General features: G+C 33.7%; 2 protein-coding genes across 3 annotated transcripts; both read left to right on the top strand.

The window, feature by feature from the left end:
• Positions 1-6190: 6190 nt before the first annotated feature.
• LOC124931008 (dicarboxylate transporter 1, chloroplastic-like) lies at positions 6191-8893 on the top strand. The gene is made up of 3 exons (XM_047471390.1): positions 6191-7380; positions 8057-8278; positions 8351-8893. Exons 1-3 carry the CDS (start codon positions 6277-6279, stop codon positions 8711-8713), a joined length of 1689 nt encoding a protein of 562 aa, XP_047327346.1. The 5' UTR covers positions 6191-6276; the 3' UTR covers positions 8714-8893.
• Positions 8894-10142: 1249 nt separating this feature from the next.
• LOC124928800 (armadillo repeat-containing protein 8-like) lies at positions 10143-14981 on the top strand. Of its 2 annotated transcripts, XM_047469046.1 has the most exons (8): positions 10143-10567; positions 11538-12254; positions 12689-12784; positions 12854-12937; positions 13192-13426; positions 13520-13680; positions 14196-14471; positions 14586-14981. In XM_047469046.1, exons 1-8 carry the CDS (start codon positions 10217-10219, stop codon positions 14643-14645), a joined length of 1980 nt encoding a protein of 659 aa, XP_047325002.1. In that variant the 5' UTR covers positions 10143-10216; the 3' UTR covers positions 14646-14981. The 2 variants fall into 2 exon arrangements, with proteins under 2 accessions (XP_047325002.1, XP_047325001.1); XM_047469045.1 differs by having other exon boundaries at positions 12689-12937.
• Positions 14982-15062: the final 81 nt, after the last annotated feature.

Here is a 15062-nt window from a genome sequence, read left to right on the forward strand (position 1 = left end):
TAGTTTTTACATTTTTCCTTTCACTCGTAGTATAGGGAAGAAGTGGACTCTAGAGGTGAAATTAAATGAGTTGAGGAATCAGACGGTATCAATTGTTTTAGAGATCGTTCTGCAATGTGAGAGTAAATGGATACTTGAGTCGGATTGTGGATTAACCCACACATAAACTTAAAACGGTTAAAAATAAAAATAAAAATGTTATTACTCGTGCATTTATCGTAATATTTTTTCATAGGTTTTTATATTATTACTCGTGCATTTATAACTTGCCTAACATGTATGAATGCATTATCAAGGACTTAAGAACATGTATGAATTCATTCACTAATAAGATTTGGAGAATGATGGGATTTAAAAATGAGTGGCCATAATTGTGAAAATATTGAAAAAAAAATGATGGTGGAGGAGGAGAAGAGATATAAATGTAGAATAATTGATAGTCTATGAGTTTGTGGAATTTAAAAGGAAAGGAGGGTTAAAAAAATAACATGACAAGATATATAGATTTGATCGATAAAGAAGTTTAAACAATGCTAACATGTGCGGTTCAGACATTTGGAGGAAGATATTTTGATGAGATATTCATTTATAAAACACATTATCTCAATAAGATAAAGACATAGAGACATGAGAAAGAAAAGTGAAAAACATCTCTGATCTCTCTTAGGTGTTGAATCTTATATTTGAGTTCGACAACACCATTTGTATATGGACACGGTTCAATATATGATCGAAATATCATATATTCTTTTACTTAATCCTATTGAAAGGATTTTGATAGGATTGTGAGTGTTAACCTTTATAAATGTTCTGATTCCAAGTTAGAGTGAATTGAAATGGAGAATATAATACGATAGTAAAAGAGATGATAAACTCTATATGAGTTACATTATTATTGAATTGATTAGTTAAACTTTATATGAGTTACATTGTTATTGAATTATTGGTTGGTATTTTTATGTACGGATATTTATAGTAAATTACAATAAATAATATTTAATATTGAAATACAGTATAAACTTTTTAAATTAATAATGCCAGGATTGAAGAAATTTATTAATTTATCAATTAATTAATAATTATTAATTTATCGATAAATTATTAATTATTAATTTAAAGAGTTTTTAATCGATTCAACGTATAATTCATATATCCGTATAAAATAAATAATTATACAAACCAAACAAAAAGACAAAATTAGTTTATGCCTCTTAGAAATACGTTGCAGTGGATAGGGATGTAAATGAACTGAGCTGCTCGCGAGCTATTCGAATCTCGGCTCGGCAAAAAGCTTGTTCGAGCTCGTTCGTTAATCTTAACGAGCCGAGCTTAGGCTCGTTTAAAAGCTCGAAAATTTAAACGAGTCGAGCTTGAGCTTCTCGATATTCGGCTCGTAAGCTCACGAACATGTTCGTTTATAGGCTCGCTTATAGGCTCGCGAACAAGTTCGTTAATAGGCTCACGAACATGTTCGATTATATAAATTATAAAAAAAAAATTTAAGTAATATATATATATTAAAATAATTAATATAATAATAATATTTAATTAAATTTAAATTAATAAATATATATTTTTTAAAAGATACCTCTAGAACTATGTAGAAGAACTGAAAGAGGGTCATTCATCCTTCTATCTCTCATAACTCTCTCTTCTCTTCCGTCTAGGTTTTCAAGGTTGCAGCTCACAAGGAAAAAGAAAAGAGTTTATTATTCCCACCATTCTCATCATGCTCTTAGTTGACTAGAAAGAGAAGGGATTGACTAGATTGCGTACAAGATTTCGAGACACTTTGCTAGGAATCTACACTGTGTATTGATCTCTTTGCTTTTTCTGCTGTCCAGGTTTTCTCGCTTTTCTTTTCTCTCCACGGACGTGTCTTTAATGTTTTGATATAAGATTTCAATCATTCCATGTTTCAGCTTTGTATGAATTTTGTAGATCTATATGAATTCTATACTGATATTAGGGTTTGAGGTAATTTATTTATAATATATGATTTTTGCTGTTCAGATTCGATCAAGTAGAATGATCTGTCTAGTTGATCCGATACCTGTCTGAGATTTAAAAATGTTCTTAAAAGAATATCATATATATATATGATCTTTTCTGTTCTGAATCGAGCAAGTAGAATGAATGATCTGTCTAGTAGATCCGATACCTGCCTAAGATTTCTGCAGAAATCTCTTTCGTTTTTGGTTCGGATGGACGAACTAAGATGTAAATTATATCATTAGCTGCATACTTTTCATTGCTCATTAATGGATCCTGTTGTTGTGCTAAGTTGTCTTTTGAGGAGGGTTTTATTTCAAGGGGAAAGTAGAGTGAATGAATTTGCTCCTGATCGATTCCATTACCTGAAATTGGTCATTTGGTTAAAACTGTAGAACGATTTATTAGTATTGAAGGGATCTAGAATTAACTGTGCCCTAATAACTGTCCAGTTGACATATTTTTGATTCAGGTGATGGAATCTGTAAGCCTAATTACTATGGTGTATATTTGATATCTTTTTATTTATGCAATAGTTAAAATATATTGACTAGCAAAAAGATTGCGTTTTCTTGCATCATTATGTTGATTTTCATTTTAACTTGACTTTTTTGTTCACTGTTTATGATTTGCAGAAAATTGAAATTTGGAGTCCTACTATTTGTGAGATTGGAGTGTTAAATATTATTTATTTTGTAATCATATTATGAAATGAAAATAATGAATACTGATGATGTGTTATTTATGATGTAGGTATGTTGATTTTGTGATAGTAATCTATAATGGTAAGATGTTGCTGGAGGAGAGCAAAATGCTCTTGATAATATGCAAGTGTTTTGGTCTTTTTTGAAGTATACTCCAACTAAAGCAAGATGCTTTATCTTATTAGATGATTGCAAAATACTTTTGATAATAGCAAAATATTTTTGATAATATTGGTGTGTTATGGCCTTTTTAGAAGTATTCTAAAACTAAAGCAAAATGTTTTTTGTAATTATGTTATTAGCTAGTGTTTTATCATTTTGATAGTTTATTTCCACTAATTTGTTACACATAGCAGTTGAAAAGTATATTTACAATTTTTACTTTAATGTTGCATTCATTTCATTGTTTAAGTTATAAACGAGCTTTAAACGAGCTCATAAACGAGCTTTTTAAACGAGCTCTAAACGAGCTTTAAACGAGCCGAATACGAGCGGCTCGTGAGCTCAATTAAATTCATACGAGCCGAGCTCGAGCTCGATTATAAAAGCTCGAAACGAGCTCGAGCCGAGCTCGAGCCCGAATATATAACAGACGAGCCGAGCTCGAGCTTGATACTGTTCGGCTCGGCTCGGCTCATTTACATCCCTAGCAGTGGACATTGAGACTCCAAGCTTAACACTATTAATGACTTTTGAATAGAGCGGTCAGACGGGCTAGCGCGTGTTGTCTCACTACAAATTAATACCTTGATTTTGAGAGGAGTCCATTTCGAAAATGAATCTGTTATTTAACAGAATATTAACTTTCAAACTTTCAGTGTGAAACTTCTGGAACTAAAACCAAGTTTGAATCCATGAACCCTTAAAGGCGAGAACGAAGAGAAGAAAGACGGAACAAATAAATAGTCGGCGGTAATGGCGCGAAGTATTTAATATTAACTGTTGTAGTCTGGAATCAAGTTTGAATCCACGAACCCTTGAAAGCGAGAACGAAGAGAAGAAATGCTGAACAAATAAGTAGTCGACGGCCGATGGACGAAGTATTGAGTATTGACTCTTACAGTGGTGCTTGAGAAAAAAAAACAAGGACTATGCGAAATATGCCTATAACTATAAGGTTATAAATCAAATTAGATTTTTTTTGACAACCCACGGGCCAACCCAAGCCCGACTCTCGCCTAGGCCCGCAACTCGAGCGGGCTGGCCTATGTAGGCCCACTTCTAAATGGATTGCTAATATTTCAACTCAACCCGTCTAAATTGTTTGGCGGGGCAGGCCAACCCGTCTAAATTATTTTAACATTATATATTAATACCTTTTAAATTTTTTATAAAAAAATTCCGACTTCTCAAAGTTACCTCAAATCATTATTTTTTAAATAATTTAAATAAATAATGTATAACGAAAAAAACGTGGAAGAGTTGTTTGAAAATCGGGTTGCATTTTGAAAATTGGAAGCATTGTATCAATTTTTATTATCATGACGATGTCGGAGATTAGATCCAGAAAACATGTGAATTCGTATGGAGATCTTATTGTCATCCTTAAAGATATTCAAGTCAATTAATTATTCTAATATAATTAATTTATACCTAACTTTTTTTTCTATGTCATCTTTTTATAGTTGTACTTAAATAATTTTTTATTAAATGAATTATTTTAAAAAAAAATTACTTAAAAATATCTTATTATCGTATTAAAATAAATAAATAAATAAATAGGTTGGTGAGCATTAGTTCTAGTAGCTTTTCAAATGACTTGACATCCATATTTTTATATATATATCTACCTCGACATCATTTACAACAACTTGCTCCTCAACCAGATTTGACTTTAAAACTAATTAATTTCATTATGATGTTTACTTAATTAATTATCTTAATTGTTTCATTAATTAATATTATATTATTTAAAATAGAAATAAAAAGTATAATTATTTTCTCTCCATATTAATTTAGCTGAATTTAAGTTAACTTATCTGTGTGTCACACTAGTTTATTGGCTTGTCATATTCTATATCAAATTAAGGTGTGGTTGTTTTCACCGGTGTCTAGTCACTTGCCATAATAATTGTATAGTTATCTTTCAAGTTTAATTGTGGTGCCTAATTAGTAGTAGTTGATGGTGTTTATTGACCGATTGATATATCTCTTATTACTTATTGCGTACACCAAATTCTACTACCAATTCATCTTGATTAATTACTACTTGTCTAATTTATACATATAATTAGTTTCAAAATATCTTCACTAAGTATATTGTTACCTAGTTTCCTCACTCCTTTATATTAATATATTCAATTATATTAATACCATGTGAACTCCTTTATTATTATTATTATTTATAGTGTGGACTATTATTATTGACTTTTATGAAATCTTCAGTGAAACAATTACTTCTTTTTTTTTTAATTATATCATTCTATTTTATTTTTAACCGAAATATTAAAATGACCTCACACATCCTGTGGACGTGGACAGACTCGCACCTGCGTAAGCCTAATAAGTTATCGGACTAAGGGCGGACTAAGGCAACCCACTCTCTAGGACATTATATTTTTATAGTTAAATTTATTATAATTTTAAATATAAATTTTGAAGAATAATGGTTCAAGATACAAATTTATAGTATTCAAATCTCATCGTTTTTTTATTATTAATTTTTTAAATTAGACCTAGAACAACAAAAAGAAAATTCACTTTTTTTCTACCGGGCTGCCTAGGTGCCGACTTTGCACATCCATGACATTCACTTTAACTTAAAACGTTTTAAGTAAAAGTGGAACTCATTTTGATCACTTAAAATCATTCTTATCACTTGAGTTACCTTAATCAATATAAATTATTATCATTCTATTATAACTATTAAATCATTGAATTCATTTAATTACTTATTTGATTTTTGGATTTTTAGATTTTCTAAAGAACTTTTATTTAAAATTTAACTATACACCTCATTCATCTAATTAAAAAAAAAAATATTAGGGTGTTTGGATATATCAACCCAATTTTTATTTTTTTTTATCAAACAGTTTTTATAGAAAAAATATAAAAAAAATCCTCAAACTAACACTAACTCGAGTGTCTTGTTTGATTTAATAAATATTATTATTATTATAATTATTTATTTAGTTATAAATAAAATAGTATAAAATGGGTTTTACTAAATTGTGTTTCCCAACTTTTTATGCCACGGAAGAGGCAAAGAAGGCCCACCAAAGTACTCAAAGAACAAAACATCTCCCCACATTTAAAACATGCCACGTGTCATACTGGCCCCATATTCTCCCTAGCGCACATTAGCATTTCACCCTTGGCGGAGCTAACAAACCAGCTGAGCTGGTCTGTGGTCCCCACACCACATACATAGTATACACCGGGAATATTTCCACCTTCCGATTAACATTTGGACGGTCAAGATCGATTACCTTACATCATTGATCATAGAGCGCGCCGACGTTGGTAAATGGTGATACGGATCCTGCCCGTTTTACTTTACTTTGTTAAAATCAACGGAGAAGGGACTTCTCACAGTGTTGTTCATTGAGCAAGCTCGCGACTTACTTCTACCGGAGGAGCAATGGCGGCGTTTGCTCTCACTTCATCTCTTTCACTTAACTTCCGATCGATTCCATGTCGCCGAGTTTCTTCTTCTAAATCTTCTCTTCCATCTTTAAATCTCAAATCAGATGCCCAGGATCAAACCCATTTCAAAATTAGCAGCAAAGCTGTAGATTTTCCATTCAAACCCACTTCCAAGAACAGTTGCATCCTCGATCCCACGTTTTCTAGGCGTAAACTTTCAGTAAATGCTTCGGCGGCTTCGCCTCCGGCGAAGACGGAGCAGGAACCATGGCAGGGCGCATCAATGAAGCCTCTAATCGCCTCGATCGCTACCGGTGTAATCCTTTGGTTGGTTCCTCATCCGGCCGGCGTTACGCGAAATGCATGGCAATTGTTGGCTATTTTCTTGGCTACTATCGTCGGGATCATTACCCAGCCCCTGCCTTTAGGAGCGGTAGCACTGATGGGACTTGGTACCTGTGTCCTTACCAAGACTCTTACTTTCGCTGCCGCCTTCTCCGCCTTCGGCGATCCGATCCCATGGCTTATCGCTCTCGCCTTCTTCTTCGCCCGAGGATTTATCAAAACCGGCCTCGGCAATAGGATCGCGTATCAGTTCGTCTCTCTCTTCGGAAGCTCCTCACTAGGGTTAGGGTACAGTTTGGTTTTCTGCGAAGCTCTTTTAGCTCCTGCAATTCCGTCGGTGTCGGCTCGTGCGGGAGGGATTTTTCTTCCATTGGTGAAATCCTTGTGTGTTGCATGTGGGAGTAATGTAGGGGATGGGACGGAGCACAAATTAGGGTCTTGGTTGATGTTAACTTGTTTTCAGACTTCGGTTATTTCGTCTTCCATGTTCTTGACAGCTATGGCTGCGAATCCATTGAGTGCTACCTTGGCTTACAATGCGATAAATCAGACGATTGGATGGATGGATTGGGCGAAGGCCGCCTTTGTACCGGGTCTGGTGTCCTTGTTGGTTGTGCCTCTGCTTCTTTATATTATATATCCACCGTCAGTGAAGACTAGCCCCGATGCTCCCAAGCTTGCTAGAGAAAGGTTAGAGAAAATGGGACCCATGTCTAGAAATGAGCTTATAATGTCTGGAACTCTCCTTCTTACGGTATGAAACACACAATTGAACCTATTAACTGGTACTACAGCATTTTTTGCATACCTTCCTTTTAGTGCTTGTGGTTATTCAAGATGTTTGTAGATTTGATTTAGTAATTAACTAACCAGTGATTTCTCAGGAACATAGTTGTAAGTAATTCTTGTTCTTTCTTCTCACTTAATTGTTCAAGATTGTGTGTGCTTTGTTGCCTTGATAGAGATAGCTACTTTAGCTGGAGTGTTTGTATACTGTCATAGACCTTGAAAATGATGGATAACACATATGCCCATTTGAAAACACTTTCTGAATCCAGATCTAGATAAGAAACTGTCAACTCGTAGAATCAATCTTGTTTTCCTTTTAAAAGTTCTTGGTAACAAAATCATCTCATTGGCTGGCCATACACACAATTTCCATAGGAATTACCGTGTGCAACACTACGAGCCTATTTGGAAACTTGTGTTTTGTTATAATCACTATAATAATCATGATCTCATTGAAAAGGACTCTATTCTATTTAGTATAAGATTGTTTTATGAATCATGATTCACGTTAAAGTGTGATTGTTTGCATTTGGTATAAAGATTAATTGTTGATTCATGATGTAGGTTATAGTTATAGTGTGTGTGGGTTTTGACTTCATTTGGTGTGAATTTGTTCATATGTGGGTGGTTTTTGATCTCAGGTGGGACTTTGGGTATTTGGAGGAGTATTGAAAGTGGATGCAGTTACGGCAGCTATACTTGGATTATCGATCCTACTAATAAGTGGGGTTGTGACATGGAAAGAATGCTTAGCTGAATCTGTAGCCTGGGACACCCTAACCTGGTTCGCTGCTCTTATTGCAATGGCTGGCTATCTCAATAAATTAGGTCTCATCACATGGTTTAGCCAAACAGTGGTCAAGGTACGTCTTGTCTTGTTAAATTTTGCTTCTGATAAGGGTCTCTTTGAATAATGGTTACTTATATGTTTGCAGTTTGTTGGAGGGTTGGGTCTTTCATGGCATCTCTCGTTCGGAATCTTGGTCCTTCTTTACTTCTATTCTCACTACTTCTTTGCAAGTGGAGCGGCTCATATTGGAGCTATGTTCACAGCATTCTTATCGGTCGCAAGTGCTCTAGGCACACCCCCTTATTTTGGGGCATTGGTGCTTGCCTTCCTGTCCAACTTGATGGGTGGCCTGACCCACTATGGAATAGGCTCAGCACCCGTGTTCTATGGCGCTAACTATGTCCCTCTTTCGAAATGGTGGGGATATGGGTTCATAATCTCGGTTGTCAATATTCTTATCTGGCTTGGAGTTGGAGGTATTTGGTGGAAGGCTATAGGACTCTGGTAAAAAATAGTTGATCATTCAAATCCCTTGTTGGCTAATTATGAATTTTTGTTCCAATTTTCATGGTGGGAGTCAAACTTAGTTTTGATTCTTTATCCTAGGATTTATAATAATATCAGTTTGAACTACTACTACTACAGAATGTAGAGATCATTATTTATTTATTTTCATGGCAGTTACTATAATGTGGATTTTTCATCTTTCTTTTTGGTTGATTTTAGGGTTTGAATTATCTTTCATTTGATGAGTGGTATAGAAAGAGTCAGGGTTTTGACATGAGCTCACAAAACTACATTTATCACTTTTTTTTTTTTTAATTCCTTTATACATAGTTATGGTGAGTCTGAAATATGTCTAATAAATAATTAAAATAATTGGATTTGCGTTTAGATATATTAATATTTTGAAGGATGAATTTTTTTACAGATATAAATTAATTTAAAATATATTTTTTTTATAATAGATATAAATTGATTTAAAATATTAATATAATTTTTTTTAACTAATATTCAATTGATTTGTATCTATGACCTAACCTTTTTTTAGTTAACCATTTATTAACATATTTATTTAGTAAATTAAAAATAAATAAATAAACTTGATTTACTTATTAAGTTTTGTAAGATTAAGACTTTGGAATTAGGACTGGTTATTTTTTTTAAAAATTCAATTTAAAATTAATTTTTTAATTAATTATTTCTCAACAATCATATTATTCATTTAATTAATCAAAATACTTTCTATTTTAAATTATTATTTTTTATTTTATTCATATATATCAATATCCTTTTAAATCTTTTTACCAAAAATATCATAACCTTCTCAAAATCATCACCAATCATCCATTTTTTCCCTCTCTAGGTCTGTCCTATTTGTTTTTTTAGATTAAATTTAATTTTTCTCTCTCCTCCTTTCCATCAATTCGATCATTTTAATCACTTTATTTCTCTATTTAAAATACAATTTTACTCTATCAATTTTTCTAAATTTTAAATTATTAAACCTTATTATTTAAACTTTAACAATATTTACTTTATCAATTTTTCTAAATTTTAAATTATTAAACCTTATTATCTAATTTTTAACAACAGTGAGTGAGTGAGGACTTAAATCTCTCAAAACTCATTATACCCAAATAAATTTATTAATATTTCATACAGGTTTTTTTTGGCTACTTTAACCAAAATAAACCAAATAAGCCTATTTGAGGTATAAAATTGAATATTCAAAACAGTTATAAAATTGATAAATTATCTCGTATATATCAAATCAATCAAGTATATCTTTCTCATTCATAAAATATAACATTTATCCTTACGTTATAAGTTTATCTTTTACGATACGACAGTGATTTATTGTATTCCACCAATAAAGTTTAAAAAATGATTCAAATAAGCCCTTGAATCTCTAAAACCCCATCCATATGCATATTTGTCGATAATAAAGTTCATCAATTTACGAGTAAGGAAGGAGTCGCATGATTTTGCACTTCGCCGGCGGCGAACGATGCCTACATATGCTGCCACGCTTCTCCGCCCGGATGACCTCATTATCCGGCTGACTTCCTCAGCGTCTGACGGCGACGATAAGCTCAAGGCCCTTAGATATCTGAAGAACCAGATCATCGGAAACCGCACTAAGAAGCTCTCTTACATCAAGCTCGGGGCTGTACCCGCTGTTGTCTCTATCCTTTCCGATTCCTCCGCTGGGAATTGTGAAGCATCTCTCTCTCTCCTCGTGCAGGCGGTGGCCACCATAGGAAGTTTCGCATGTGGCTTGGATACAGGCGTCAAGGCGGTTATTGATGCCGAAGCTTTGCCTATCCTATTTTCTTTAATCAACTATCCAAATGAGAAGGTAATCATTCATGTTTGTTTGCTTGGTGCCATTTTTTTTAAATTTTTTATTTGGAGACTGCACTTCATATTTATCTATGCAATAAGATGAGCATAGGTTAGATGAAGAACAACTTAAGTCCAAGGACGATTTAAAATGGGGTATTAGTTTCACAAGTCAGTTTCAAATGTTTGTAAAAGCTACCGCCTAAGCAAACTTGTATAGAGTGTTTTCTATGATATCTTACTAGGTGAACATGAAATGATTGGGCGTCGTGTTTATTGCACCTTTATGTTCATGCAGGGTGGAGGCAAACTGGGGCTTTCTCAGGCCACTGAGCCTTCAAAAGCTTGCATTTTGTGATGTGAAAAACTTTTCCCAAGGCAAGCAACCTTGCATTGTCTGTTACTGAATATCGCTACAAAAACTATTCTTGTGGGAAAAAATATATATTAGAGAAGTTTCTAAAAATTGATCATCAATCATCAATCACCACCACTCCTAAAACTTGAAAGTGTAGTACATCAAACAACTGGTGATGCTCATTGATGCATAAGACGACCTTCTGTTACATATTCAATCTTTCTGCTGTTAGGGGTTTAGTGTTTTAAATGACGACTTCAATTTCTCATTCCCTTTGATGTAGATATGTTTATGTCTTTCATAATAGCCTTGAGGATAGATCTCTGTTTTATAAAGATGACAGTTGTAGTCCAACACTTCTTCGTCTTTAAACATTGAATATGTACCATTAGCAAACTCTAGAATCTACTATTCTTTTAAGTTGGATATTTGTAGAATCGATATTGCTAAAAATACAATCAATTGAGTTCCTTGAGCCCTTTCAAAATCACTGACCATGTTCCCCTCATTATATAGGCAGAAATACTTCAATGTAGTTTTATTCTTATTATTAGTCATTCTTCTATTCATACCAATCTAGTGTAGGTAATCATTGAAATTTTGGGTCATTTGGAGATGAATTCTGCAGATTGTAGATGCTGGTACTCGTTCCCTTAAATTGATCTATCAGTCCAAACTGGCTCCCAGATATAATTTTTTCCAAGAAAAGAATATGGAATCACTCCTATTACTACTCAACAGTGAGAATGAAAATGTAAGTGGGCTTGGTGCTAGCATCATAACTCATTCTTGTAGGACAAGCATTGAGCAGAAGGCACTAAGTGAAACTGGAGTTCTAAAGAAGCTTGTTAGTCTTCTTGGTGGTTCTTTATGTCAGAGAGAGGCAAGCTTAGAATCCCTGGCAACAATTACCAAGGGAAATCCAGAAGTAATCTCACAGCTTGTGGGTCTTGAAGAAAAAGCATTAAGTATCATAACTGAACTAACGAAAGATAAGTATCCCCGAATTAGGTTGCTTGCCTGTGTGTTTTTGCTTGCTTTAAGGAATACATCTCCTTGTTATCTGGAAGATACTGGAATCACGACTAAGTTGGTGCTAATATTGCTTGATATTCTTGATGATCCTGGTCAAGTTGGGGATGAAGCTCCTTTTGCCTTGTCAAATTTGGTTGCTGGAAATAAGGATCTGCAAAATCTAGCATTTGAGGCCAATGCTGTTGATAAACTATGTGATTGCTTGCAGAAAGCGGTACTGCAGCCCAGACGTGTGCAAGGAATATTCCTGGCATTGGCAGGTTTATGCTCCACGCTGGAAAAATGCAGGTCAAGACTTCTTTCGCTGCAGGTACCATGTATGACATTAAATTGCACCATGTATTCTCCTTTTATTATCAATTATAACTTTGTTCTGCAGCCACACCACCTTAGCACTTGATCTGTGAACTACCCCAAATTTAACCGGAAGTTATTCTGGCATCTTATGACATTGTTATTAATCTTTTCCACGAATGGTTGCAAGGCTGCTAAGAAGAGGAGACATACTTTAGTTAAATATTGGAACTTTTTGTTATTTTCCTATATAGATATTTTTATCACTTCTACATACTGCTAATGCTGAGACATGTCCTATAAGTGGACCTTGAATTTGATTATCCATCTGTATAATCTGAAACTTGGTTACATCTCTTTGTTAATAATTTAATCTAATTACAAGATCTAGCTTTGTAAACACATGAATGACTGTTATAATATTAAACCTTTTTTTGTGTGTGTGCGTAGGTCTTTAACTTAGTAAACAGTGCACTGACTCATAGGAGCTCTGACGTACATGAAGCAGTATGCATATTTTTTAAGTGCATCTCTCGGTCAATAAAGGTTCATAATCCAAAGTTTCTTAGTTTGAGTTTGAAGCATAATACTAACCCCATTAATGAAATCATTCAGAATCTCAGTGCAGATCACTTTATTAATGAAACGAATATCAGTCTGCTGGTTGAACTTTTGAATGACACTTCTACTTCTGTCCAGGTAAAAGCTTCGAAAAGATATGCTTCCACGCAATTCTTGTTTACATTTTTCATAAAATTTATTATGACCATCTAAATTACACTCCATCCAACAAAGGGGTTCTGACTGTTTCCTGGTGATGACTGCCTTTGATGAAAGCAATAATAGCTTCTTGGTTTTGTAAATCCAACAATAACTGGGAAAATTTGTTACTTTGTCATTGCAAAACATATTTGGATTAGATTTTTTTTCTAAACGGTGGCTTTTGTTTCCAGATTGCTGCTCTTGGTGCTATTAGCAACATAGTGATTGATTTTACAACGAATAAGTTAACTATCATTCAATGCGGAGGATTGAGAGAACTTGTTCAATTATCAAAATCAATGGATTCAAGTCTTAGACTCAATGCTGTATGGGCACTAAGGAACTTGATATTTCTTACAGACAGACAATTTAAAGAAGTGGTTATGCTAGAACTCACGTCAACAGCACTGTTGAGTCTGATTTGTGGTAATTGTTTGTGCACCTGTCCTTTGATCAATTTCAGATGTACATGTTTCATAGCTTCATAAATACAATGTCTTAATGGCATTTCTGGTACAGACTCTGAGACTTCTGTACAAGAACAAGCTCTGGCTTTTGTGCGGAATCTGGTTGATGGACCATTGGAGTGCATTGATTATGTCTTTGCTGAGGGAGGTCTACTACTGCAAGCTGTTTGTAGACAAATACGGAGTGCTCTTAAAGATGAGGTTTTGGTTCAGGTTAGTGTGTTCTATATAGAACTAAAACTATTATGGCCATGTGAAGTATGGAAGATATATGTAATGCAATAATGTTATAATATTTTCTGCTAAACCATCATGTTGATTTAGCTCTTATGTGCTTTTAGAGGGCTGGTAAACACATTTAGGGTGTGTATGATAAAAATGAAAAATTAGTGTTGAATGCTAAATTTTAAGTGTTTGAATAAACCAAATAAAAATATGTAAATTTTAAGAGTAATTTGATTCAATCAAATATGAAACTAATGTCTGGCAAAATTATTAAAGACTATTTTACCTTTATAGATACACAATTTGATTAATTTTGAGGGGTTAGAGTTGTTTTTAGAAAGTTCTTACTATATTATTATAGGGAGTTAATCATAACTTACCAAATTAAGTTAATCTTAGATATGTTTTGCATCGACATTTTCATCTAAGGTGATACTTTAGAAGAATTTTTTATGCATAGCTAAGTAGTTTTTTTATTGGTTCTTTTGATGGATTTATGACAGGGATTGTATATCCTTTGCAACGTGGCATCTGGTAATGAATTTCACAAGGAAGCTGTAATGCAAGCACTTCTTTACCCGATAGACAACAGCCAGCCAATGATTCTAAGATTCTTGCAGAGTTCCAATAGCCAACTGCAAACAGTTTCTACGTGGGCGATAATAAATCTCATATCTCCAAGCAGCCCAGGTTCATCCGATCGAGCTGTAAAACTAAAAAACATCGGCATAATTCCTCAATTGAAAATTCTGGTTAATGATTCTTGCCTTGATGTAAAGGTTGTTAACATGAGCATACACTCTTAAGAAGAATCACTCTGCTTGTTTACATTGGTGGGTGGTTAATGCTTATTTATTTATTTATAACTTTGATATATTTTTCTTGTGTTGCAGCTTCGTGTTAAAACAGCACTGGGGCTATTTATGAACATTGAGGATGGCGCAGCAGAATGACCATCTATTTGAACCCTTTCACACATGTATGGTATGAATCCTTCAATTTTTAATGCCAGAGTTTCTACTAGTTGTGAATTGAAAAGGAGAACTTGTCGTCTTTATTGAATGGCCAGAAGGGTTCTTTTAGGGTTTAGGGTAAAGAAGTGAGAATAGGAAAAAGGAGAAACCGAAATATGGGATGTGATTGAATTTGGCTTTGTAATCCTGATGTGTTATAATTTTTGTGCACTAAACTGTCAAAATTCTCAATTCCTTATATGCTTTTTGTCTGCTAGGTGATTGGTTTCTCAATTTCTAAAAAAAGAAATTTGTATATTGGCCTTGCAATTTTAATTATGAGTTTTTTTTTTAATTTTATTTATTTAGTAAGCACTCCACGTCTACTGTCATGATCCTATTTCAATTGTTATTTGT

Source organism: Impatiens glandulifera, chromosome 3, assembly GCF_907164915.1.
Source record: "Impatiens glandulifera chromosome 3, dImpGla2.1, whole genome shotgun sequence".
NCBI lineage: Eukaryota > Viridiplantae > Streptophyta > Magnoliopsida > Ericales > Balsaminaceae > Impatiens > Impatiens glandulifera.

Coding starts and splice junctions, on each gene's coding strand:
- LOC124931008 (XM_047471390.1), top strand. CDS start 6,277: ATGGCGGCGTTTGCTCTCACTTCATCTCTTTCACTTAACTTCCGATCG. Junction 7,381..8,056: donor CTGGAACTCTCCTTCTTACG/GTATGAAACACA, acceptor TTTTGATCTCAG/GTGGGACTTTGGGTATTTGG. Junction 8,279..8,350: donor TTAGCCAAACAGTGGTCAAG/GTACGTCTTGTC, acceptor ATATGTTTGCAG/TTTGTTGGAGGGTTGGGTCT.
- LOC124928800 (XM_047469045.1), top strand. CDS start 10,217: ATGCCTACATATGCTGCCACGCTTCTCCGCCCGGATGACCTCATTATC. Junction 12,255..12,688: donor CAAGACTTCTTTCGCTGCAG/GTACCATGTATG, acceptor GTGTGTGCGTAG/GTCTTTAACTTAGTAAACAG. Junction 14,472..14,585: donor ATTCTTGCCTTGATGTAAAG/GTTGTTAACATG, acceptor CTTGTGTTGCAG/CTTCGTGTTAAAACAGCACT.